General features: G+C 42.8%; 1 protein-coding gene across 2 annotated transcripts in view; it reads right to left on the reverse strand.

Annotated features, from left to right (window-relative positions):
* PDZD2 (PDZ domain containing 2) overlaps positions 1-23,993 on the reverse strand; it is a 232,776-nt gene that overhangs the window by 49,143 nt on the left and 159,640 nt on the right. For both annotated transcript variants that reach the window (XM_077755838.1, XM_077755839.1), the window contains exon 6: positions 583-694. In XM_077755838.1, the coding sequence (XP_077611964.1) occupies positions 583-694 (112 nt within the window). The remainder of the gene's footprint in view (positions 1-582; positions 695-23,993) is intronic.

A 23,993-nucleotide genomic window follows, 5' to 3' on the forward strand; every position in this document is an offset into this window, starting at 1 on the left:
ATAGGGAAAAGAGCCCATCAAGGAGAGAGTGCCTAGGACCCATGGATCATAACAGGTCTCTGCACATGGCCTCTGCTTTCAACATTGACTTTTTCTTTCAAGGCCTAGGCCAGCTACTCTGAGGCTATACCAGGAAATGGGAAATCTTCTTGTTCCCAAAGCTGCAACTCCTATCCCATTTCTCCACCTGCATAGTTAAGATATAGATTTAATAGTAACTAGCTCACTGCCCCTTGTTCTGGTGGACCAAGGGCTTGGGGGAGATGGACATTTGCCCAGAAGATAGGCCAGTAGGAATACTCCACAGGGAATCAGTCATCTGAAGTCCTGTGGAAGTAAATGATCAAGTTTGCTCAGACACAAACAGAGATGTTGACATTCACTTCATCATGACTCAAATAAAACTATTCATGTGGGCAGCCATGCTGAATGCAGTTTTATGGCTGGGGCATGTACTACCTAAAGGAAAAATAATTTTGAGGGTATAAGGGGACAGAAGGAGCTCATTCTGTTAATGACTTGGTCTTCCCACTCCTGAGGCTGGAAGCTGACAGGCCATACCAGGCAAAGAGTTCTGCTTACCTGAGAGACGACTCTTGAGTTTCATCTTACTGCTGCCCTGTTTGGGACTTTCCAGGTTTCCCTTGGATTCCTCGGGGCCACACGAATCTTGGGGCTCATCTGTCCCAGGCATCTGAAATGCAGACAGCACAGAGCTGATGGGAGGGGCCGGCCTGCAATCATTGATGAGGGCCTCTCCCAGAATTTATCTCCAGGCTTCAAGTGCAGCAATATAGGGATCACATGAGAAAAAAGATTCCTGGGATCAAAGCACAACCCATCCGATGACCCGGAATCGTGCAACCTTTTGCTGGCAAGTTCCTCCTCAGCACGCCGTCTCGGCTGCACAGCCGAGAAACAGGAGGTTTTGAAGTAGAAACGGCCCCAGAGGCCATTCCATTTCTGGAGAAAACTTGTTGGTCAAGGTCACCCAGGTGGTCATGAAGACACAACTAACTATAGCCCAGGTCTCTTGACTTGTGGGTGAGTGTTTGTCCCTACAGTGCCAGTCGCAAGAAACATTAAACCAGAAATATAAATTCAATTCTAAAATACAGTGAGATGATAACTTTGTGGAGCCAAATAACTACACCTCTTGGGTCAACCATACTGTCTGTGCGCTATACCCCTGTGTACGGACTCAGCACTGCCCAGGTTATGTGCAGGGAGCCACGTACAGTCAGCCCACACGTCTGCACATGGTGATCTGTGCTCCCAGACTCTAAGGGATGATATAGAAAGAAAGGTCCCAAGGTCTATAGTGTCCTCTATCAGAGAAAAGCCAAACAAGCTAACAATAACCAATTACATTTATTAGAGAGGAAAAGGAGACTTATATGCTTGAGAGCCTGTATAAAAAATTTGGGAGGTAAATTTATATGTACATAACTTATGAGATAGATCAAGCAATGAGCTTTCCCATTTGAAATTTTCTTTTCCTTTGAGGTTTTGAAGGGAAAGTCATGTTAATTAAAATAGGTAGGATTCACATGAAGAAACATATATGGACTTGAAAAGACATAGGAGATATTCTTTAACACTTCATGGCCATTGAAAATCATGTAATTATGATGTAAAAACAAAAACAAAAAAACAACCGAAACCTTAAATGTTAATAAAAATTATACATCGTATATCAAACTCAGTATATGATAATGTATAAAGTAAGCAGTAAGAGTAATCTCCGAGGTAAACCCCATCTCCTTCTCAAGTTCCTCTCCCTCCTCAAGTTCACATATCTTTCTGGATGAGAAAGGGGGAAAAAATGAGAAATGAGGAGATGTAGGTAAGTTGAGGAAGGGGCACTGGGAAAACAAATTAATCCTGATACATAAAAACAAAGATAAATTTGGTGAAACCCTATTACAATGTCAGGGATTGGCAGGTCTCCAGGTTTAAATTACTACGTAAAGGCAAGACTGGAATCCGGAGGATGATTTTAGAGATTCTCAAGAGGGATGTCTTTCCCAACCCCAAACTGTAACATTTAATTCACACCCAGGGCAAAAGAAGCCTCTTGGAGACTTGCCAGAGATCTGGGGCACAGGAGGAGACATGCAAATCAGAATAATCCAGAGAGAAGCCTCGGGGCCTCTCCTTTGCTTAATTTAAAAGCTTTATGGAAAGAACCTGTCTCCAGACTGTAAACCCCAATTACTGGAGACGGAGTTGAGTTCCCGGTTCTTTCTCTTATACTACCTGACCCGGGCTATCGGGCTATCGGCCTACAGAGAAAGGATTCCCCAGCTTGTAAGTCATGACTTCCTCTGTGCTCATTCAGTGGGTGGCTTATTACGTAGCAGCCAAGGCCCAAACCATCAGAAAGCATGTCTGAGGATCTCCTGTCAAGGGAGGGAAACAATTCTAGCCAACTGATTCTGGACTCAGGAAACTTCCTTCTTCCATTTCCCCCTCTGTTTTTCCAGCATGGCCCCAGGTTTTCATACAATCAGAGAAATTCTGGAGATGACATGAGCCCTCATGTGAGTAACGGAAAGGCAAGTGACCTGCCCAAGGCTTCTCAACTCATTACAGCCAAGGCTGAGACTTCTTAAGTCTCCCTATTTCCAATTTCAGGCATTACTAGGATTTTTCCTCCCTCCCTCCTTAGAGGATTTTTTAAAACTATTTTTAAAAAATGTTTATTTATTTTGAATGAGAGTGCATGAGGCTAAACAGGGAAGGGGCAGAGAGACCGGGAGAGAGAGAATCCCAAGCAGGCGCTGCGCTGTCAGCTCAGAGCCTGACATGGGGCTAACTCACTAAACTACGAGATCATGACCTGAGCTGAAATCAAGAGTCAGATGCTTAACTGGCTAAGCCTCCCAGGTGCCCCTAGATGAAGTTCATACTTTGGATGATCAATGCTGTATCGTACTGTATAATTCGTATACTTCAAATTTTTTCCACTTAAAGTTCATAGCAAACATGTGTCTCAAGGTAAAACAAAAACATTCTCTCTGTTGACAGACAAGGAAAGAAACGGAGACCCTTCAGAAACACCCTTTTGTTTATAACATAAATCCCGGATCGAGGCTAGATCCTGTGTACAGCAAATGAGAGCACAGGCTGATGGGTGTAGTTTCGCAAGAGCACACACATGCTGTGTCAAATCTGTGTTCTTGTGATGTGAGCCCCACGGCTGCCAACTCTGCTTTATTTTCAGAATCTGAGAGAGGCGGTTCAGAAGTAAGAGAATCACAGCCTTAAGGAATAACTTTTTTTTTTTTTTAATCTTAAAGGCACCAAAGAAAGAAATGACATTTGGTTTCTATGATCTATAAAATACCAATACCACTTCTTATACCAAAGATATCTTACGTTAAAGATGGTGGGTGTGTTACCTTACTACTGAAAGCCTGTAACTAAAGCCAACAAGAATGGACCTAGAGACATCTCAGAGAGTAGCAAATGGGACACTACTGAACTCAGGAAGGAGGGCAGTCTTATTTCGGAGCCCCCTCAATGTGTTAGCATTGGGTTCTGAATTTAAACAGAACCTTTTCCTCTCGCAGCAGAAACCTGGCATGATTTTAAGTGGTTTGTAACTCAATGAACAGGAAGTAACAATATACAAAGCGCAGTTTTTTTTTTTTTTAAAGTTTTATTTATTTCTAGTAGAGAGAGAGAGAGACAGCGTGAGCAGCGGAGGGTCAGAGAGAGAGGGAGTCACAGACTGAAACAGGCTCCAGGCTCTGAGCTGGCAGTCAGCACAGAGCCCGACGCGGGGCTCGAACCCACGAACCGCGAGATCATGACCTAAGCGAAAGTCGGACGCTCAACCGACTAAGCCACCCAGGCGCCCCAACAAAGCGCAGTTTTGATCACAATGAGCCTCTCTTCAGTCTTGGGACTATTATCTGAAAACGTCCACGCTCTGGAGTCCCTTTGCTATATTTTTATTTTTATTATTTTAGATGCAAGGGACAAATCAAGCTGTTCTAGGAATGATGTCATTTCAGTTGTTCTAAAATGAATGTGCAAAAAGTGCTCCTGCAAGGCCTTTGGTTCAGCTGGCGTAATCTATTATTCATCAGCAATTTCTAATTCATGTGTTATACAACAATGCCATTATATTAATGGAATCTAATATGATTTGCCAATTTCCAAGTTAGAGCCTTTCTGTTTGGACCGGTTTCTACACTTGTTGTCTAGGAGATTCTCACTGAAGCAGAATCTTCAGCTTCTGGCTTTACAGAGAAATGGTAGAGCAGAGCGGTTAGGGGTCCAGCTGCCTGGGTACAGAACCTGGCTGCACCATTTATTACCAGTGTAGGCACACGAGTCAACCTCCTTGAGCTTCAGTGTCCTCATCTGTAAATGGGGTTTAAGAATTAAATGATAATTTTCTGATTAAAGATGGCAGATTTCCTTCTTTCTCCCCCTTCATGGGAAACCACACTCAAATGACAGAGAAGAGATTTTAAAACGAGAAACAATGAAATCTGGCCATGTGTAGCAACATGGATGGACCTTGAGGGTGTTATGCTGAGCGAAATAAGTCATTCAGAGAAGGACAAATATCATATGTGTGCACGTATAGGAGGATTAGGAGGAACTTGACGGAGGAACAAGGGGGAGAAGAAGGGGGGAAATGGTGGGGGAAAGGGAGAGAGGCAACCCATGAGAGACTCTTGAATGCTGACAAAAACTGAGGACTGATGGATGTGGGGGGAGGGGGGGATGGGCATGGAGGAGGACACTTGTGGGGATGAACACTGAGTGTTATGTGGAAACTAATTTGACAATAAACTATTAAAAAAATAAAATAAAATGAAAGACCTCATCCCACAAGGGTTCAAAGAGAACAGAAGACAACAGCAACAAAATTCTGGAAATGGGTAAGCAGACGAGCATGGGGTAATGGATCCAACTTGAGAAAGCAGAATCCTAGAGCTGGGATTGGAGAAAGCTAACAAGCGACCCAGTTTGAATGAAGAGCTCCCTGAGAGGCTCAGGAGTTGCCAGTAAAGGGGCTCTGGAGGTGCAGGGATGCAGTGCGGCCGAGGCAGTGGGGACAGGGGAAGGTGCCTGCCACAGGGACTTAGGATGGATCTGATGGCGGGGAGACTCCCAGGCCTCAGAAGGACCTGGACAAACTCTGGTGTGCAGCAGAATCCTCCGGAGAGGTAAGAAATCACCCCCAGGCCCAGGCTGGTGGAAGTGGGGCAGGATCTGGGCCTCTGGAGTTCACCAGTGCCTTGGTCCAGACAGAGCTGAGCTGTAATTACCGAGTTACTCCAGAGGTAAGGACGGAGGCTCCAGCTGCACCACGACAACCTGTCAGCCAAAGGACGAGGGAGGGCTGTGACCCTCATGCCGCTGTCCATCGGGCGTTTTGGTATTTTAATCAGCAACGGAGATGAAAAACCTGCCTCACTCTCTGTACGAACAAGAAGCACTTGCGCAGCATGCCAAGTGTATAATGCAATGTCCGTGTACCAGCGGTAGTGACACAGGTTGTGCCCAGAATATATCAGTAGAGCCCTGACATCAGAGGCGATTTTCATGAGGTAAAATAGAAAAAACAGTATTTATGTATTTTAGACTGTTGACATTTTTTTTTCTTTCAATTCTCAGGTTAGTTAACATCTAGCGTAGTCTTGGCTTCAGGAGAACTCAGTGATTCATGTCTTACATAGGACACTCAGTGCCCATCCTGAAAAGCACCCTCCTTAATGTCTGTCACCCATTTAACCCTATCCACGCCATCAACCTTCGGTTTGTTCTCTGTACTTAAGTCTCCTATGGTTTGCCTCCCTGTTTGTAATTTATTTTTCCTTCCCTTCCCCTATGTTTACCTGTTAAGTTTCTCAGATTCCACATATACTAAAATGATATGACATCTGTCTTTCTCTGACTTATTTTGCTTAGCATAATGCCCTCCAGTTCCATCTATGTTGTTGCAAATGTCAGGATTTCATTATTTTTCATCTCTGAGTAATATTCCATTGTGTGTGTGTGTGTGTGTGTGTGTACACACCACATCTTCTTTTTTTAATGTTTATTTATTTTTGAGAGAGAGACAGAGACAGAAAGACAGAGAGAGATAGGGTGTGAGGAGGGGAGGGACAGAGAGGGAGACACAGAATCTGAAGCAGGCTCCAGGCTCTGAGCTGTTAGCACAGAGCCCTACGTGGGGCTTAAACTCACAAACTGTGAGATTATCACCTGAGCCAAAGTCAGCTGCTTAACCAACTGAACCACACAGGTGCCCTTATATGCTATATCTTCTTAAGCCATTCATCAGTTGATGGACATTTGGACTCTTTCCAAATTTAGCTACTGCTAATATTGCTGCTATAAAATTGGGGCACATGTGCCTTCAAATTAGCATTTTTGTATCCTTTGGATAAATACCTAGTAATGCAATTGTTGAGTTGTAGGGTAGTTCTATTTTTAATTTTTTGAGGAACCTCCACACTGTCTCCCCGAGTGGCTGCACTAGGTTGCATTCCCACCAACAGTGCAATAGAGTTCCTCTGTCTCCACATCCTTGCCAACCTGGTGTTTCCTGAGTTGTTAATTTTAGGCATTCTGACAAGTGTGAGGTGGTATCTCATTGTGGTTTTGATTTGTATTTCCCTGATGAGTGATGTTGAGCATCTTTTAATGTGTCTGTTAGCCATCTGGATGTCTTCTTTGGAAAAATGCCTATTCATACCTTCTGCCCATTTCTTCATTGGATTATTTGTTATTTGGGTGTTGAGTTTGGTAAGTTCTTTATAGATTTTGGATACTACTAATCTTTTATCCGATATGTCTTTTGCAAATATCTTCTCCCATCCCATCAGTTGCTTTTAGTTTTGTTGATTGTTTCTTTCACTGTGCAGAATTATCTTGATGAGGTCCCAATACTTCATTCTCGTTTTTATTTCCCTTACCGCTGGAGACATGTCAAATAAGAAGCTGCTGTGCCTGAGGTCAAAGAGGGTGCTGTCTGTTTTCTTCTGTAGGATTTTGGTAGTTTCTCACATTTAGGTCTTTTATCCACTTTGAGTTTATTTTTGTGTATAGTATAAGAAAGCAGGACAGTTTCATTCTTCTGCATGTTGCTGTCTAATTCTTAGCGCCATTTGCTAAAAGGGTCTGTCTTTTTTCCATTGGATACTCTTTCCTGCTTTGTTGAAGATTAGTTGGCCCTATATTTGTGGGTCCATTTCTGGGTTCTTATTCTATTTCATTGATATATGTGTCTGTTTTTATGCCAGTACCATACTGTCTTGATGATTACAGCTTTGTAATACAGGTTAAAATATGGGATTGTGATGCCTCCAGCTTTGGTTTTCTTTTTCAACATTATTTTGGCTATTCGGGACTTTCTGTGGTTCCATACAAATTTGGGGGATTGTTTATTTATTTATTTTTAAGTAGGCTCCATGCCAAATGGGGGGCTTGAACTCATGACCCTGAGATCAAGAGTCACATGGTATACTGACTGAGCCAGACAGGTGCCTCAACAGTATTTTTAAAAATTTTTTTTTATTTTTTAAGAGTTTTACTTATTTTATTAAAAGTTAATTTATTTGAGAGAGAGCAGGGGAGGAGCAGGGAGAGGGAGAGAAAAAATCCAAAGCAGGCTCCACACTGTCAGCGTAGAGCCCAATGGGGGGCTTTAACCCACGAACTGTGAGATCATGACCTGAGCTGAAGTCAGATGTTCAACCTATGGAGACACCCAGGTGCCCCCAAAGTACTTATCTTTAAAGGACTAAAATTGCCTTGTAATGATCTTATAAGGGTTATTATGAGGATTAAATAAAAATGCACTTGAGAGTACTAATAGAGTACCTGATATGTATCACAGAATTATAGTGAAGGTTCAGCTCAAACAAAACACCTCAAGCTTTCTCCCTACCAAGTCTCAGGGTACTGCCTCTAGATCTGATGACTACATAGACTCTGATTATAGCTCTAGACTTCAGAGATAAACATTTCAACTTCATACCTACACAAAGGTAGCACATTTAATGAATGAACAAAGCAAAACAAAAGGGGACTCAACAAGAATATGCCATCTTGCTGAATTCAAGATGAGAACAAAGCACCAGAAAATTAATGCAAACTTCTAAGAAGACAGTTTCAAATGCATGTACCTGGAAATGCATGTGTTTAGAAATCAGGTTTGCACAAGACACCAAAGAGGATTTGAGAACACCCTGTGGTCTTACAATCAAAGTAGAAGTAGTGGAAGAGAGAAAATAAAGGAACACATGATGATTTCTTAGAGGAAGAAAGAGGATTCCTTAAAGGGAAAGCAGAGATCTTAGACAACAGGCTGTGCGGATATGAAGGGGGATAGGAGACTGTGAAGTCCAGGAGGTCAGTGCTTAACCACAATTAAACTGGGTGTCATAAAACTGGGAAGTCACTTTAGTTCTTACTAGATGGGAGGGCATGACGGCGCCTCAAGAAATCCATCTGACAAAAAGAGGCAAAATCACAAGGAACAGAATGCAACAACACTTCTATGGAGATCTCAGGCCCAGAGAACAATGAGAGGTGATTTCAGAACTGCAGAGCTTGAGTAAGCAGATTTGAGACAGCTACATCGAAGAGGGATCAGAAAGGTTGGACAGATTTAAAGGTGAAGGGGGAAGAAGCCCAGGAAGAGATTTAAAAATATTCCTGGGTAAATTTTAAAGGGACACAGTTATTTTTGTTGGCCTGATGGAAGTGGCCTAAGAAATGTATGAAATTAGCGCTGTAAAGGAAGCAAACATGAGACGTAGTAAGGGGGGCCAGGCAGGATGGTAATAGGCCAGAACTAGATGCTGGTCAGATGGGAGAATATTTCCTGTGTGGAATTAGCCAACTCAGAGGTGACGGTGGTAAAGATGCATTTGAACAATGGATACTTTAGTAAACAGAGGATTCATTGATTCCACATCTTTCCTAATGATAAGCCCCACATCTAGACAGAATCTAGAACAGTATTTTAGGAAAAACAAATCTATGTCAGAAAGCAAAGGGACAAAGGAAGTATAAAAAGTACATAGACTCAACAAGCAGGGCTATGAAAGAAGAAAGGAGTCCATTTAAATAGCAGGTTAAACAAAATTGAGTCTTCCCCAAAGGACATGGATACAAAACACTAGAGGCATATCTAGTTACTACCCCAAAATATGTAGCAGAAAGCAATGCTATTCAACCTTCAGAACATTTAAAACCTAAGGAAGGCAAATCTCAAGGAGCAGGTGGCAGGAGGATTAGCCCTTACTAGCTCATTAGGAGCTTAAGCTTCAGAATCATCAACAGCACGTATGGTTCATGAATCTACATAGGGTGTTTTCCCAGCTGAGTATATGGGGGAGGGGAGACTCAGTTTTCACTAGTCTAAGCACTTCTAAGAGGTGGTGGAAATGGAGAATGTGGCCCAGGACTGAAGATGCCTGTACTTGAGATCACAGAAGCTCTGTCCGATGCACAATCCACACAAAATGCAGTGCACAGGGAGGGAGCCTTCTATTTTCATCTCAAGGTGCAAATGCAAATCAAGAAGATTCTAAATATAAACTAAAAGTACGTGAAGTAGGACCCAGTTGACTTCTCCCATCTAGACTGGGAGAAGATTTCTGCCAGTTGAGTTTAAATTTATGGTCATGGACTCCAAACAACTGCCACAGACTGAGTTGTATTTAGAGAAGCCAAGAATATTTTCATCAGCTGTCCTTTACTTGATATGATTGGGTCTCTGCTATGGGCTGCCAGGAGATAGTCCTCCATGGATCTCTCCCATTCCTATGTGGCTTGTGAACAGAGGCATAGGCTGTTTTTACTCTAGATTATCTATCTTTTCAAGGACGTTGATAGAGTAAAGAGCCTTGAAAGTCAGAGACAGTGTCCCCTAAGTAAGAGGCAGGTTTGTGTATTGTCCAGTATAACAAAGATAATGTCTCTCTGGAGCAAAGGGCAGTCAGATTTGCTCCGAGCCTATCATAAAAGATGCAGGTGCTAATGATCAGGGTCCTTAGCCATGATACAAATCCACTGTATGAGCATCTACTTGAGTCCCTCTGTAACATTACCCTAGGACTTGGGAGTACAGGGGGAAATTATGCAAACATGACTCTCTAAACTGGGATTGAATCCTAAACTGGGATTGGAGAAAGCCAAAGTTACATGCTGTGCCATGAGTAATAAAGTCATTTGTTTCTGACCCAGGAATCTCATGTCTTGTGCCAGCATCCATTATTACTGTAGCATAAAAACTCGAACTTTTAAAAGTTCTTGATGTGGACTTTGGCAAAATTAAAATAAGGACCTGGGAACAAAATTTTGCCTGGGACAACTGTCTAGAAGCGAGGGATTGGCTCATTTTTCTAAATGCCAAGGGTAATAGGTCCATTTTCTCTTTGTTCATTTACATTTCATTAAAAAGGAAAGCACACAAGAGACTTTGCTGTCCAACAAATTCAACCTTCTTGGAGCTGGAAGAGCCACATTTGTTCCAGAGAACAATCGCCCAGGCTGCAGATGCTGAAGAGCACAACCTCTCCCCAGTGTCAAGAATCTCATTTGCAAAGATGGTGCAAAATAAGAAGGCCATTAAGTGCTTTGGTTTTAAACTCAAAAGGTGAAGGAAATTTAAGTTTGGATGTTAGTTACTTTAGATTTTAGTATCTTTGGATTATGACTTACTTGCAAGGGGATTTGAATTTGTTGGCATTTTACTTGTTTGAGTATCATGATTATGTTGACATTTTATCTCCTCGTAGCACCTCTGAAAAGCTGCACTGGACAATGAGGCCAGAAATAATTGTGTATGAGAAACAGCCTAGGGATTAAGATTTAGCTTCTGGCAAATTTCATTCTTCTGGACGTGAGGAGCAAGCCATCATTGCTCCCCCCTGGGTCCTAGTTAAAAGCCCAGTATTTAGAAATGTTCCATAACTGCTGTTCAAAACATTTACAAGATCTCCTTAAACACACTGTGACTAATATAGTGTTGAACCCTGAGCATCATCTGTCTTTCTCAGCAAACTCTTGAAGCCTTACAAACAAACCATGCAAAGTGTGGCTTTTATCTCCAACTACTTCCATTGTGCAAGCAAATCCGATCCCAAGGAAAACTGCAGGAGGATGGGTTGCACCCAGTTCATGCCATGTTTTTACAGTTCCCAGCACTTGAAAAAACAAAATAATCTGCAGATGTGACAGAAGACCTCTTCCAAGCTCCAAATCCCTAAGAAGCTGGCTGCCTCATTCCCCTGGTCAGTATCTACCGGACGGTGGAGCATGGTGATTTCCCTTTCATGGTTCAGTACCACTAAGATTATTTTTAGGCTGCCAAAGGAAGCTCATTTTCCAAATCCCTGGGGCAGATGTTTGAGTGACCGAAGGAGAACCAGATGGCCATCAGAGAGGCCATGGCTGGGAATGAATAGCCATTCACAAAAAAGGAACCAGAACAATAAATCAGCCCAAAGTAGCAAGAAGGCTGTGAGTAGACTTCAGAAATCAAAACACAAATCTACCGCTACACTAGATTCATTGCTTCCCAACAAAGAGGACTTAGGACTGAAGAGGAAAACAGGAAAACCTAAAAGCGAACCTTGCCAGACCCCAGAACACGCTGGTACACGTAAAACGTGTGTGCAGAGCATCAGAAGCAGCTGGGGAAAAGCAGCAGCCGGTGTGGACCCAGGCGCGCAAGCTGGTGCTCCAAAAATGAGGGAATACTTACTGTCCTTGTTCTGAGTCCATTTCTGGTTTCATCCCATTGGTCATCCCCAAACAATGTGAATGGGCTCAACATGTTTTGTTGATTATTTGCATGATTTTTACGCATACAAAGTAAACAGATTTCTTAGTCCCTTAGAAAGTTGGGGCAAAGAAATCACCTTTAAGGACATAGGAATGTAATCAGCCGTTGGCTCAAGTTTGCCTCCCCTGTGGTGGGTCTGGATGGGTCACCCTCCCCGGGAGAGGACAATGTTTTCAAGTGACTCAGTTCTTCAAAAATAACAGGAGACGTGGATCGCAAGGAGAATTGGCACACGTCCCCCCTTGGTACTGATTTCAAACTGAGGCAAGTGCAGACATTCTCTACAAAGTAGGAATCTCTCACTGTTGCCGTGTTCCATAACCTCGTGGGTGAGAAAAATGTGCAGTCTGGAGCTCTTCTTTGGCCTGTTAGCTGGCTACTAAAGTCAGATCCTTGGGTCGTTTCTCAGGATGAGACATATTTCTGGGAGCCAAGGACATATTTCTGGGAGCAGGACTATCATATTCTTTACACTAAACTCCAGAATGACAAAATCGTTTGTGTGTAGGAAAATCTCAAAACACACAAAAAGTAGAGGTGGGTGAGCTATCAGAAAAGAAAGACATGTTAAGAGAGATCCAAGAAGCAAGTAGGAAGATTGGAGAAAGAAAATAAGGATGAATTAAGATTCTTCCAGGGCCTTTTCTCTATACAAATGCTTTAGAGAAAGTTTTACATGATTATCTGGCTTAGAAAAATAGAAACAGATCATGTTAGGGGAGCTTGGGTGGCTCCATCGGTTAAGCCGATGTCATGTCATGATCTCACAGTTTGTGAGTTTGAGCCCTGCGTTGGACACTGTGCTGACAGCTCAGAGCCTGGAGCCTGGTTTGGATTCTGTGTCTCCCTCTCTCTCTTTCTGCCCCTCCCCTGCTCATGCTCTGTCTCTCTCTCTCTCAAAAACAAATAAACATTAAAAAAATTCATTTTAACTGAACATACCATTCAGGCAGGTGTTAGATGAAGAGTAACTTGTCATGCTGAAGACACTATATTTTGGTGTGCTGGTAAGTTCCAGGGGGCACCCTAAGGCCTTCTGCTGCCTTTTCCAGATCAACATGAGTTGCACCCTCAACTATTTTACAGGAATGGTACTAACTTTGTGCTTATTTGCTGGTATATATTTCTAAGGGTATGTATTTCTTGAAGAATCTGACTGGAAAGCTGGGATGTGCTCATGGGAGCCCACATGGGAAGCAAGAGTAAGAGAGGCTGTCTCAGGATCACACATGTTCATCTACAGACGGCTTGGCAAACTGCTGCCTGGGGGCCAAATCTGGCTCAACATCTATTTTTGTAAAGTTTTACTGGAACACAGTCATGCCGTTCATTCACCTGTTCCCTATGACTGCTGCTGCTAAGGCAGAGACTGTTTGACCAGCAAAGCCTGAAATGTTTATGATCTGGCCTTTGTAACTGCTGACCTCTCAACTGTAGGAATAGTTCTTACCCTATGAACCTCCAACCTCCCCACATCTGCCCTTATCCAAAGTCATCCAGAGTCACCGTGAACGTCCTTGAGAAGTTTTAGGAAGCAGAACTTAGTAAGTTGAAGGGAAGGTACTGGCAATTAGAGACATCTTAAAGAAACTGTTACTGGAGACAAGGCTTACTGGTCTACCATGGCATTTCCTCTAAAAACATCTTGGGCATCTAGACTTTATGATTTTATCTTTAAATTTCATTTTAAAATGACGCTGGTAAGAAACTCATTTGAAATAACAAGGATTCTCTTTTTAAAATGCACAATGTTTGAGGTGCCTGGGCGGCTCAGTGGTTAAGTGTCTGACTTTGGCTCAGGTCATGATCTCACAACTTGTGAGTTTGAGCCCCATGTCAGGCTCTGTGCTGACAGCTCAGAGCCTGGAGCCTCCTTGGGATTCTGTGTCTCCCTCTCTGCCACTCCCCTGCTGACACTCATTCAGAGCAGTATGAGGACACAGGGCTTCAGGAAAACTGTGAAGAAAGGAACTGGAGAGTGAGGAGGAACAGATGACAGCAAGTTGGAGGTTTCAAAGGTCAAAAAACTATTGCTTAGTATTGGCCCGTCTTCACCAAAAAAAAAAAAAAAAAAAAAAAAAAAAAAAAAAAAAAAAGGGGAGGGGAAATTTTTTTCCTCTTTTTTTCGAAAAAAGAAAAAAGTGGAGAGGAAATTCTTTTCCTCCTTCTTTCCTACCACCAAGGAGCCCTTGCCCGCAGAACCCAGCACTCTGTTTGGTGGGCTTGGCCTGCTCCTTTCCTCCCCTGTCCAGTCAGTCACACTGCTTCTTGCCTTCCCATCTTTATGGCCACCTTTCCTGCCACACAGGCTCTGGTCACTTCCCAGCGGGACTACAGCAAAGCCCTCCATTCCCATCTCTGCACTCCACCACTGCTGCCCTGCTTTTCTTCAGTCCAGCTCTTTCTCTACCTCACTGCTGGGGTATTCTTAGAACAAATACTCTGGGGGGAAAGCTCTCAGTTTTTCCCCACTGAGGACTGTATTTCCCCCTAAGGTCAGGGACATGGCAGGGATATCCACTCTTGTCATTGTTATCCAACACAGTATTGGAAGTCTTAGCCTCAGCAATCAGACAACACAAAGGTATAAAAATCATCCAAATCAGCAAGGAGGAAGTCAAACTTTCACTCTTCGCAGATGACATGATACTTTATATGGAAAACCCAAAAGGTTCCACAAAAAAAAAAAAAACAACTGCTAGAACTGAACCATGAGTTCAGCAAAGTCACAGGATATAAAATCAATGCACAGAAATCAGTTACATTTCTATACACCAATAATGAAGCAACAGAAAGAGAAATCAAGGAATCAATCCCATTTACAATTGTACCAAAAGCCATAAAATACCTAGGAATAAACCTAACCAAAGAGGTGAAAAAGCTATATACTGAAAACCATAGAAAGAAACTATATGAAAGAAATTGAAGAAGACACAAAACAATGGAAAAATATTCCATGCTCATGAATTGGAAGAACAAATATTGTTAAAATGTCAATATTACCTAAAGCAATGTATATATTCAATGCAATCCCTATCAAAATACCACCAGCATTCTTTATAAAGCCAGAATAAACAATCCTAAAATTTGTATGGAACCAGAATAGCCAAAGCCATCCTGAAAAAGAAAAACAAAGCTGGAGGCATCACAATCCTGGACTTCAGGATGTATTACAAAGCTGTAATCATCAAGACAGTATGGTACTGTCACAAAAACAAAAACTTAAATTAATGGAACAGAATACAGAACCCAGAAATAGACTCACAAACCTATGGCCAACTAATCTTTGACAAAGCAGGAAAGAATATTTAATGGAATAAAGACACTCTCTTCAGCAAATGGTGCTGGGAAAACTGGACAGCGACATGCAGAAGAATAAAGCTGGACCACTTTCTTACACCATATACACACAAAAAAAACTCAAAATGGATGAAAGATCTAAATGTAAGACAGGAAGCCATCAAAATCCTTGAGGAGAAAGCAGGCAAAAACCTCTCTGACCTTGGCCATAGCAACTTCTTACTTAACACATCTCTGGAGGCAAGGGCAACAAAAGCAAAAATGAACTTGGGAGCTCACGAAGATAAAAAGCCTCTGCACAGTAAAGGAAACAATCGGCAAAACTAAAGGCAACCAACCGACAGAATGGGAGAAGACATTTGCAAATGACATATACAATAAAGGGCTAGTATCCAAAATCTATAAAGAACTTATCTCTCAACACCCCCCAAAAAACCAAATAATACAGTGAAGAAATGGGCAAAAGACATGAATAGACACTTTTCCAAAGAAGACATACAGATTGTTAACATGAAAAAAATGCTCAACGTGACTCATCAGGGAAATACAAATCAAAACTACAATGAGATACCGTCTCACACCAGTCAGAATGGCTAAAATTAACAACTCTGGCAACAATAGATGATGGCGAGGATGTGGAGAAAGGGGAACTCTTTTGCACTGCTGGTGGGAATGCAAACTGGTGCAGCCACTCTGGAAAACAGTATGGAGGTTCCTCAAAAAATTAAAAATAGAACTACCCTACAATCCAGCAATTGCACTACTAGGTATTTATCTAATGGATACAGGTGTGCTGTTTCAAAGAGACACATGCACCCCAATGTTTATAGCAGCGCTATTGACAACAGCCAAATTATAGAAAGAGCCCAAATAGCCATTCACAGATGAATAAAGAAGATGTGGTATGTGTGTATGTATACACACACATATACATACATACAATGGAGTATTACTCAGCAATCACAAAGAATGAAATCTTGCCATTTGCAACAACGTAGATGGAACTAGATAGTATTATGCTAAGCGAAATTAGTTAGAGAAAGACAAATATCACATGACCTCACTCATGTGGAATTTAAGATACTAAACAGATGAACATAGGAAAAGGGAAGCAAAAATAATATTAAAACAGGGAGAGGGACAAAACATAAGAGTCTTAAAATAGAGAACAAAATGCGTTACTGGAGGGAGGAGCTGAGGGGGCAAGGGGCATTAAGGACACCTGTTGAGATGAGCACTGGGTGTTACACACAGGGGATGAATCACTGGATTCTACTCTTGAAATCATTATTGTACTATATGCTAACTAACTAGGACGTAAATTAAAGTAAATAAATTTTTTTAAAAAAAGAACAAATATTCTGACTCTTCAACTTGAAAACCATCACTGAGTAGAGTAATTGTAAGATCAGTCAATTTCCTTAGTGTGGAACTAAAAGTACATACTGAACATCTGTGCTTAATAGACTATTTGTTGATCCTTGAACAGGCTATAAATTTCCTTATTTGAGGACCACTGTGCAGGATGTTCTTCCACTCTAGAAAGTTACCCACTTCTGCGGGTGGTCCTATGGAAAATCTATGGATTAGTTAAACACCACCCCATCTACTGAGCTCCTAGATTCCTGGAAGGAATCAGATGCCCCTCCTCTGGGTCAATATGGCGTATGGTTCCTAAGAGTTTATTATGTGGAACAGGGGAACATGAAAAGTATAGAAATAACTATAACTCATATGGAATATAACAAATCATGTTAAGAGAGGAAGACTGTGTCTGTATCTCCCTGAGTGCCCAGCAAAGCCCTCAGCATCTGGAAGGCGATGTCAGGCTGGCAAGAGTCGAGCGTTGGCTCCTTCCAGGACGTGGTGTGGACACTTGCAGGGCCACGTCGCCAACCTCTGCGGTTGTATATGGTCTCAGTGGGAAGAAGGTCAGGAAGAATGACAGCTTTTGGAGCTAAGAAGAGGGTGTGTGTGTGACATGCAGGCTACCTATCTGTCTCTACTAGCTCAAAAGATTATTCTGCAAATATCTATTAAGTTGATATGTCTGCTGTTAGAGGAAATAAGTTTGAATATCCTAACAACAGCTTAACCAAAACATTTCTGATAACATCTACCCCATTTTTATTTTTTTATTTTTTTATTAAGTTTATTTATTTATTTTCAGAGAGAGAGAAACTACAAGTCAGGGAGGGAGGGAGAGAGAGAGAGAGAGAGAGAGAGAGCAGGCTCTAGGCTCTCAGCTATCAGCATAGAGCCTGATGTGGGGCTCAAACCCACGAACTGTGAGATCATGACCTGAGCTGAAGTCGGATGCTTAACTGACTGAGTCACCCAGAGACCCCTGAACCATTTTTAAATCAGGAGGGATCTTTCTGATTGTAAGTACTATGATGTGAGAAACAGAGAAAACAGAGATGACAGAGGCTGCTCCTGCTTGAAAAGTCTCTTTGAAAGATAAGGGGCTTCAGAATCTTTTTTTAAAAAACTTTTTAATGTCTATTCACTTTTAAGAGAGAGAGAGAGAGAGAGAGAGAGACAGAGTGTGAGCGGGAGAGGGGCAGAGAGAAAGAGGCAGGCACAGAATCCAAAGCAGGCTCCAGGCTCAGAGCTGTCAGCACAGAGCCTGATGTGGGGCTTGAACACACAAATCGTGAGATCATGACCTGAGCTGAAGTTGGTTGCTTAAGTGACTGAGCCACCCAGGCGCCACAAGGGGATTCAGAATCTTGATAGTCAGAGGTTGAAGGAAGGATATGTCAAGTGAAGGAATTAAGAGCAAGAGCAGGAGAGGTATGGTTTTCTTTGTCTGCAAATGTCATTTACTGAGATCCCTCAGTCCTACGTAAAAAGCTCACCAAGCAAAAACAAGCAAACACACAGCAAACAAAAATCTAGGCAAGCAAATAACATTAACAGTAGGGGTGGGGAGGACACTATTAATTTTAAACGATCCCATTTCTTTGAGAAATTCCACAGGGGAATTTATGATCTCTTATATTTTCCTTTGTTTTTATTTCCAGGCTCTGGACTACTGTTTTGCATAAGATGTGGTGAAAAAGAGAAAAACACCCCAAAACTTCGAAATCTCCCACTGCTCATGAAGTTCAGGGGAGGTGTTCATCCCCAGCACACAGGGCTTGTCTCACTCATCTGTACGCTGTCAAAGTGGTTTTGTCATTTTCCTAAAAACCCAACAGAGTAACTGGAATTGAAACTAAGTAGGGATATCCTGTTTCTCTTAAGTAAGAACCTGACTGTATCAGCACTATCTCCACTTACAGTCTCAAAAGACACATTCATCTCAAGGATTTCTGTTACCTTAAAGGCTTAGCGAAGCTCATAAACAAATAAGATAGATTTCCTAAGAAACATGGTGCACAAATGAGTCACATTATCCTCTTCTGCCTTCTGTGCAATTGCCATCATATCGTCTGGGGCAAAAAAAGTATTATTTAAGTTTCATTTCTGAACTGTCACCTTCCTCAAGTCTTAATATATTCTACTGTACATTTCAAGGTGAGGATCACAGGTTTAATCTCCCAAAGGACAGATCAAACTAAATTGGCAGAGGTGATATTTATAAGAGGTAAATTCATAATAGGGGACGGGGCTGAAAGGCATCTTGGAATATGGTAATGGTGTACATCAAGGAACCAGCTTTACCTGAAGTCATATAGTTGCTTCGTGACTTCTGTGGTATTGTTTTCATAAAAGAAATTAATTTGAGGGCAAAGAAATATTATTACATGTTCTAGTGGTTCATATTTTATCTTCACTGACATTTGAAGGAATTTTTCAAATCCAAAATATGAAAATGGAGCTGACTACACGCTATGGGGATTTCTTGGCTGTACTTCACAGTGCTCCATGCTGGAATGTTACCCTCTGTAGACGGCGAAGCCACCAGGCCCTACTAATACGGATTCATAAATTACAATGCAATGCTACTGTAGTCATGTATGCATACACTGTGAAACACGAAACAATCTAAAATGAAGTAAAATCTGTACAGGTTCTAGTACTTTCCTCACACACGCCAAGGGACTGTCTGGCATCCCCCCACAGGGTATGTTCACCCCACTTTGGAGACCACTGTGCTGAGGCTGTAGAACACAATATTTGCTTTTTGAATGCAAATCACTCGAGTTGTTTACTTCCTCGAGAAATGCAAACTGCTCCTTTGAAAACGCAGCAGAGAGCCAGGTAACGAGTTGGAACAGGCCCCAGAAAATGTGCCATGGGAATAAACCTGATGCAAACTTCAGCAGTTTTCTGGGCAATTTATCCAGGCCAAATAATTATCTTATTTCCCCTCCACCCCCACCCATTTAAATAATCACTTCATCTCCTTAAGTATGAAACCAAACCAAACAAAAGCCACCCCCAAATTTAAATCTTATTTTCCTAGACCAGCAATAATTGCAGCCTTGTCTTATCTTGTTCTGGCAATTCTACACACTGCGCGAAGGGTCACACAGCCTCGTACACACTGCTTGAGCCAGCTGGGGTATGGTTTTGGGAGCATCTAAGTGAACAGGGACCTGCTGGGGAAAGTCTAGGACTCTGAGGGGGAAGAGAAAGTAGTTCACAGCCTGGGACAGTGGGATGGAAAACATACAGCTCGGGGAATTGCGGGCAGTGTGTGTTGCTGCTGCTTGGAGCCGGTGAAGGGAATGACAGAGCTTTGGCACCACACGGCCATCACACCACTGGGAACTGGTGCCTGCGAAGGCAACGAGCCATGAGGTACATGCAAGTCTGTGCTCCCGGAGGATCCAGGAGGCTGGGGGAATCCGTGTTTCCAAGTTTCCCATGAGCACCTCCATGGCCTTACCCCCTCATCTCAAGCTATAGGAAGGAGGGAGGCAGTTGGGGGCTTAAAACCTCCCCTTATCTCAAAGCCATGGACAAAGTGGTCCTGGGGCCTCATCCAGCCCCTAGCCAGGAAACCCGGGAGCCCTGGCACTTTGTGTCAGGTCATGGAAATTGCCACATGGCCAACAAAGGGTGTATTCCTATGGCCGCTACTTCCTATGGCAGTCATCTCTCCAAAATGGTTTCAAAACCTGGGTGAGCATCAGAATCACCTGGGAAGCTTCTGAAAATAAACTCCTGGGCCCCATCCCACTCAGACCAGGCAAATGGGGCTCTCCAGCATGGACCGCAACGATCTGATGACCAGCCGACCCACACCCGCCCTGTGCATTGCAGACCCGTGGAAGAGTGTGGAGCTACACGTAGGTATGTGCCTGCAACGCACAGCAGCTCCCCTGGCATATTTGAGAAGTGCTGTGAACACCTTTCTGAATGCATTCCCCTTTTCTTTCCTGGCTCTTTTTCTTTTTCCCTCATAGCTGCCTTGAGTTAAAAACATGACTTGTCTGGAGGACAAGCAGAGCTCGGTAGGCTTCTCTCGCGTCACAGTTTCTAGCTTAAAAAATGCATGGACCAGCTAGTCCCCAAAGTTCCCTGTAGCTCTGACACTTTACAGTTCTATTTATCAGAACCCCGCATCTCCGAGGCTCTTAGTTCCACGCTGGTGGAACTTAGTTTCCCTGGTGCCTTTGTGACTTGTTTCTTCACTTACATCCCACGTACTAGTTCACCAACTCCCTTGGGGTGTTTAATCTTTTGTTGTTGCTGTTGATTTGTTAAAAAATCGAGTCCTAAATACTATCTCTAGCCTGTAGCTTTCAAGACTTTATACAACAACAACAACAAAAGAAATCTACTCATTTGTTAATGAGGAGCTATCATGAATGTCCTATTTTAAGGGAAGGTAATGCTGTGTTTTCCCCATGTTATACTTAGAAAAATAATATCTCTATCATCAATATTTCTATGCCAGGTGGAAACTCCAGAAAGGAGAGGCAGATAGACTTTCTAGTTTGCAGACACAAATAATAAGCACCTACTATGTGCCATGTCCATTTTAAATTCATGGTGTGCTGGGAAAGGTGGTCAAGTCAGTGGAAGATGACCAAACATGAAAACAGGTGATCATCAACTATCCCACTGTTCAAACGTCCTTCCATCTCATACTGAGAGTCAACAGTGAGCACTTGGGACACATGAGGGAGCAAACCTGACATGGTCCCTGACCGCAGGGGTCCTCTACTAATGGGGGAAGATGACATTCAGCAAGCTGTCACATGAATATATGCATCACTGTGATTTGTGTTAAGGACCATGAATGAAAACATAGGGCATATTACATGCTGGGGGCCCAGAAATAAGGGATATGTGTATCTGGGAAGACACCCTGGAAGAAGCCAGTCCCCAAGTAAGAGAAGTGAAAAGAGGAAGCCCAGAAAGAAGGAAAGGCCATTCCTGACCCAGGGGAGTGAGTACATGTCTAAGCAGCTGCCGTCATTGCCACATACTTAGAGGCATCCTGAGGTTGGTAGCACAGCCCACGGAGCCCAGAGGAGTGGCCTGTCTTACTTAACACCCTTCCCTCTAGGCTGTAGGGAAAGGATGTTCACTCCCCTTGCAAAAAGCGCCAGGTGCCCTGTGTCAGTGCCTCTGCGCGAGCAGTGTCACTTTGTGATGATCTGGTTTTCAGTCCTAGATGGGATCCTCCCATGTTAGCACTAACTGCAAGTTCATATGCTTGGTGCTCCCTCTTCTTTGCATTAGGCTCTAAGTTTGATTTACCAGAAAGCGATCTAGCTTAGGCACCAAACAAGACTCAATTTTCTGTCTAGCACAGCTTGACTCAACCAGAAGCAGTACTCCCAGATACTGCAGTACAAGTCCTCACTGCCCACACTCGGAAACATTTAAGGGATGACACTTTATCAGTCAATCCAAACAAAATACAAGAGCTCTCGTCCTTGCTTCTCATACATAGATTAATATCTACCCCTGAGATGCTAACTCTTCTAGAAAATACCGTAATTCAGGTTCTCACACCTCATGACTATTCCAATAAAGAATCAAACACCAATATCAGACTTACAGAATTGTAAGATCCAGTTGAGCACTCCTTTCCTTTTGAGAGACGAGGTCCTTTATTCCTTCTTAAACCCTAATCACCCAAAAGTTCCCTAAGATTTTCCCGAACTGGCGATTTCAAAAATGTTAGAACTGATTCCCTTGATGTCAGAGGAAGCCGGATACAGGCCTGCTGATTGATGTGCTAAACAAACTCTTCCTAGCTGAGGCTTGACAATTGCAGGTTTGGCAAGACGATCATTACTTCCAGTTTTGTTTTTGTTAAAATCTAAAAAGGGGAGAGACAGGCTTCCAATCCTTTAAGAGGTATCACCCAGTCTATACCCTCTTATATTAAAACTCTCCTTGTCTTCATTTTTAAGAGAGACGAGCACTCGTGAGGCATTTGGGTAGCTCAGTGCATTGAGCCTCCAAATCTTGATTTTGGCTCAGGTCATGATCCCAAGGTCGTGGGGTTGAGCCTTACATGGGGCTCCATGCTCAGCTTAGGATTCTCTCTCTCTGCCTCTGCCCCTCTCCCAAGTTGTGTTCTCTCTCTCTCTAGAATAGAACTGAGAGAAAGAGAGAGAGAGAGAGAGAGAGAGAGGAGTCACTCTCTTTAAAGGCTAGATTTATTTTCCCTGAAAAAAATCTCATTTTTGAAAAGATGAACTGTAATTATTACACTTGAGAAAGGACATATGCTTTTCTGGAATAGCCAATAATAAAACAGGTAGTGTTTTAAAATCAGTGGATTTTATTGGAGGGCTCTAAAGGTCTCAAACGTTAGCCTGTGTCCAAATCACCTAGAAAGCTTGTTAAAAACCATTGCTGGATGCCACCCTCAGAGTTTCTGATTCAGCAGGTCCCGGGTGGGACCTGAGGATCCTAACAAGTGGTTCTAACAAGTTTCCAGGTGATGCTGTTGCTGCTGCTGTAAGGACCACACTTTGAGAAACACTGCTCTAGAGACAGCATTATAATCAAGAAACATGTATTGAGTAAGTACTGAACACAAGGTACTCCAATGAATACTGGGAGCCCAAAGAGATATATTTGACTTCAAAAGTTTACAAACCTTAAATTATTTACCTTCTTCCCCCAAAGAGATAAGCAGCAAGTAAATAGAGAAGAACAGATGCTAAATGCATAGGGAGCAGTGATCAGCACATTTGGGAGACAGAGCGATGATGTTAGATGCTGCAAGCCAAGGGCGGCCTTGGAGAGAACTCTGAACTTGATTTGGTCCTTGAAAGGAAGGTTAGTGCTTAGATAACCAGAGATGAGGGAACATATGTAATGCCTCAAACCAAAGCATCTCAGTTCCTTCCAACACCGCCTCTCCTTGCTAAGGGGAGGTTGGCATGCAGAACAGGAATTATGGCTCATGTCCTCCATAGGCTCCCGCACTCAGCCGCAATACGCCATGAGGGTTCCTATTGCGCAAAACCTGCAACTGAGTAGAGCCTCCTTCAACTGGCCACAAGGACCAGAAGAGAATTACTCTTTCTAATTCTCCTATCAGCAGCAAGGCCAGATCTCACAGCATGGCCATGCCCCACAGAGTGACGTCCTAAATGGTGGAAGAGGCAGGGGCCAATTCCTCTGAAGAGTAGATGGAGAAGGACCCAGGCAGGGTGTGTGTTGGCGGCAAGAGGAATGAAGTGCAAGAGTTGGAAGTTTGTAGAACCAGGGTATAAGATGACGAGGTGAGCACTGAGGGGCAGATCAGAAGTGGTCAAGGGGTGACAAGAGATCACAGGAGAATCCTTCTTTTCAGCCCGCTCTAAGATCCCAGGCATGCTCTGTCCCAGGGGGACAGAGATGCTTAAGGCATCATGGTCTTTACTCTTGAAATGTTCCTGTCTAATGAGGAAGACAGAAGAATAGAAGATAAACTATGAAAACAAGACGAGCTTTTATG

This window comes from Crocuta crocuta, unplaced genomic scaffold, assembly GCF_008692635.1.
Source record: "Crocuta crocuta isolate KB4526 unplaced genomic scaffold, BGI_CrCroc_1.0 scaffold222, whole genome shotgun sequence".
NCBI lineage: Eukaryota > Metazoa > Chordata > Mammalia > Carnivora > Hyaenidae > Crocuta > Crocuta crocuta.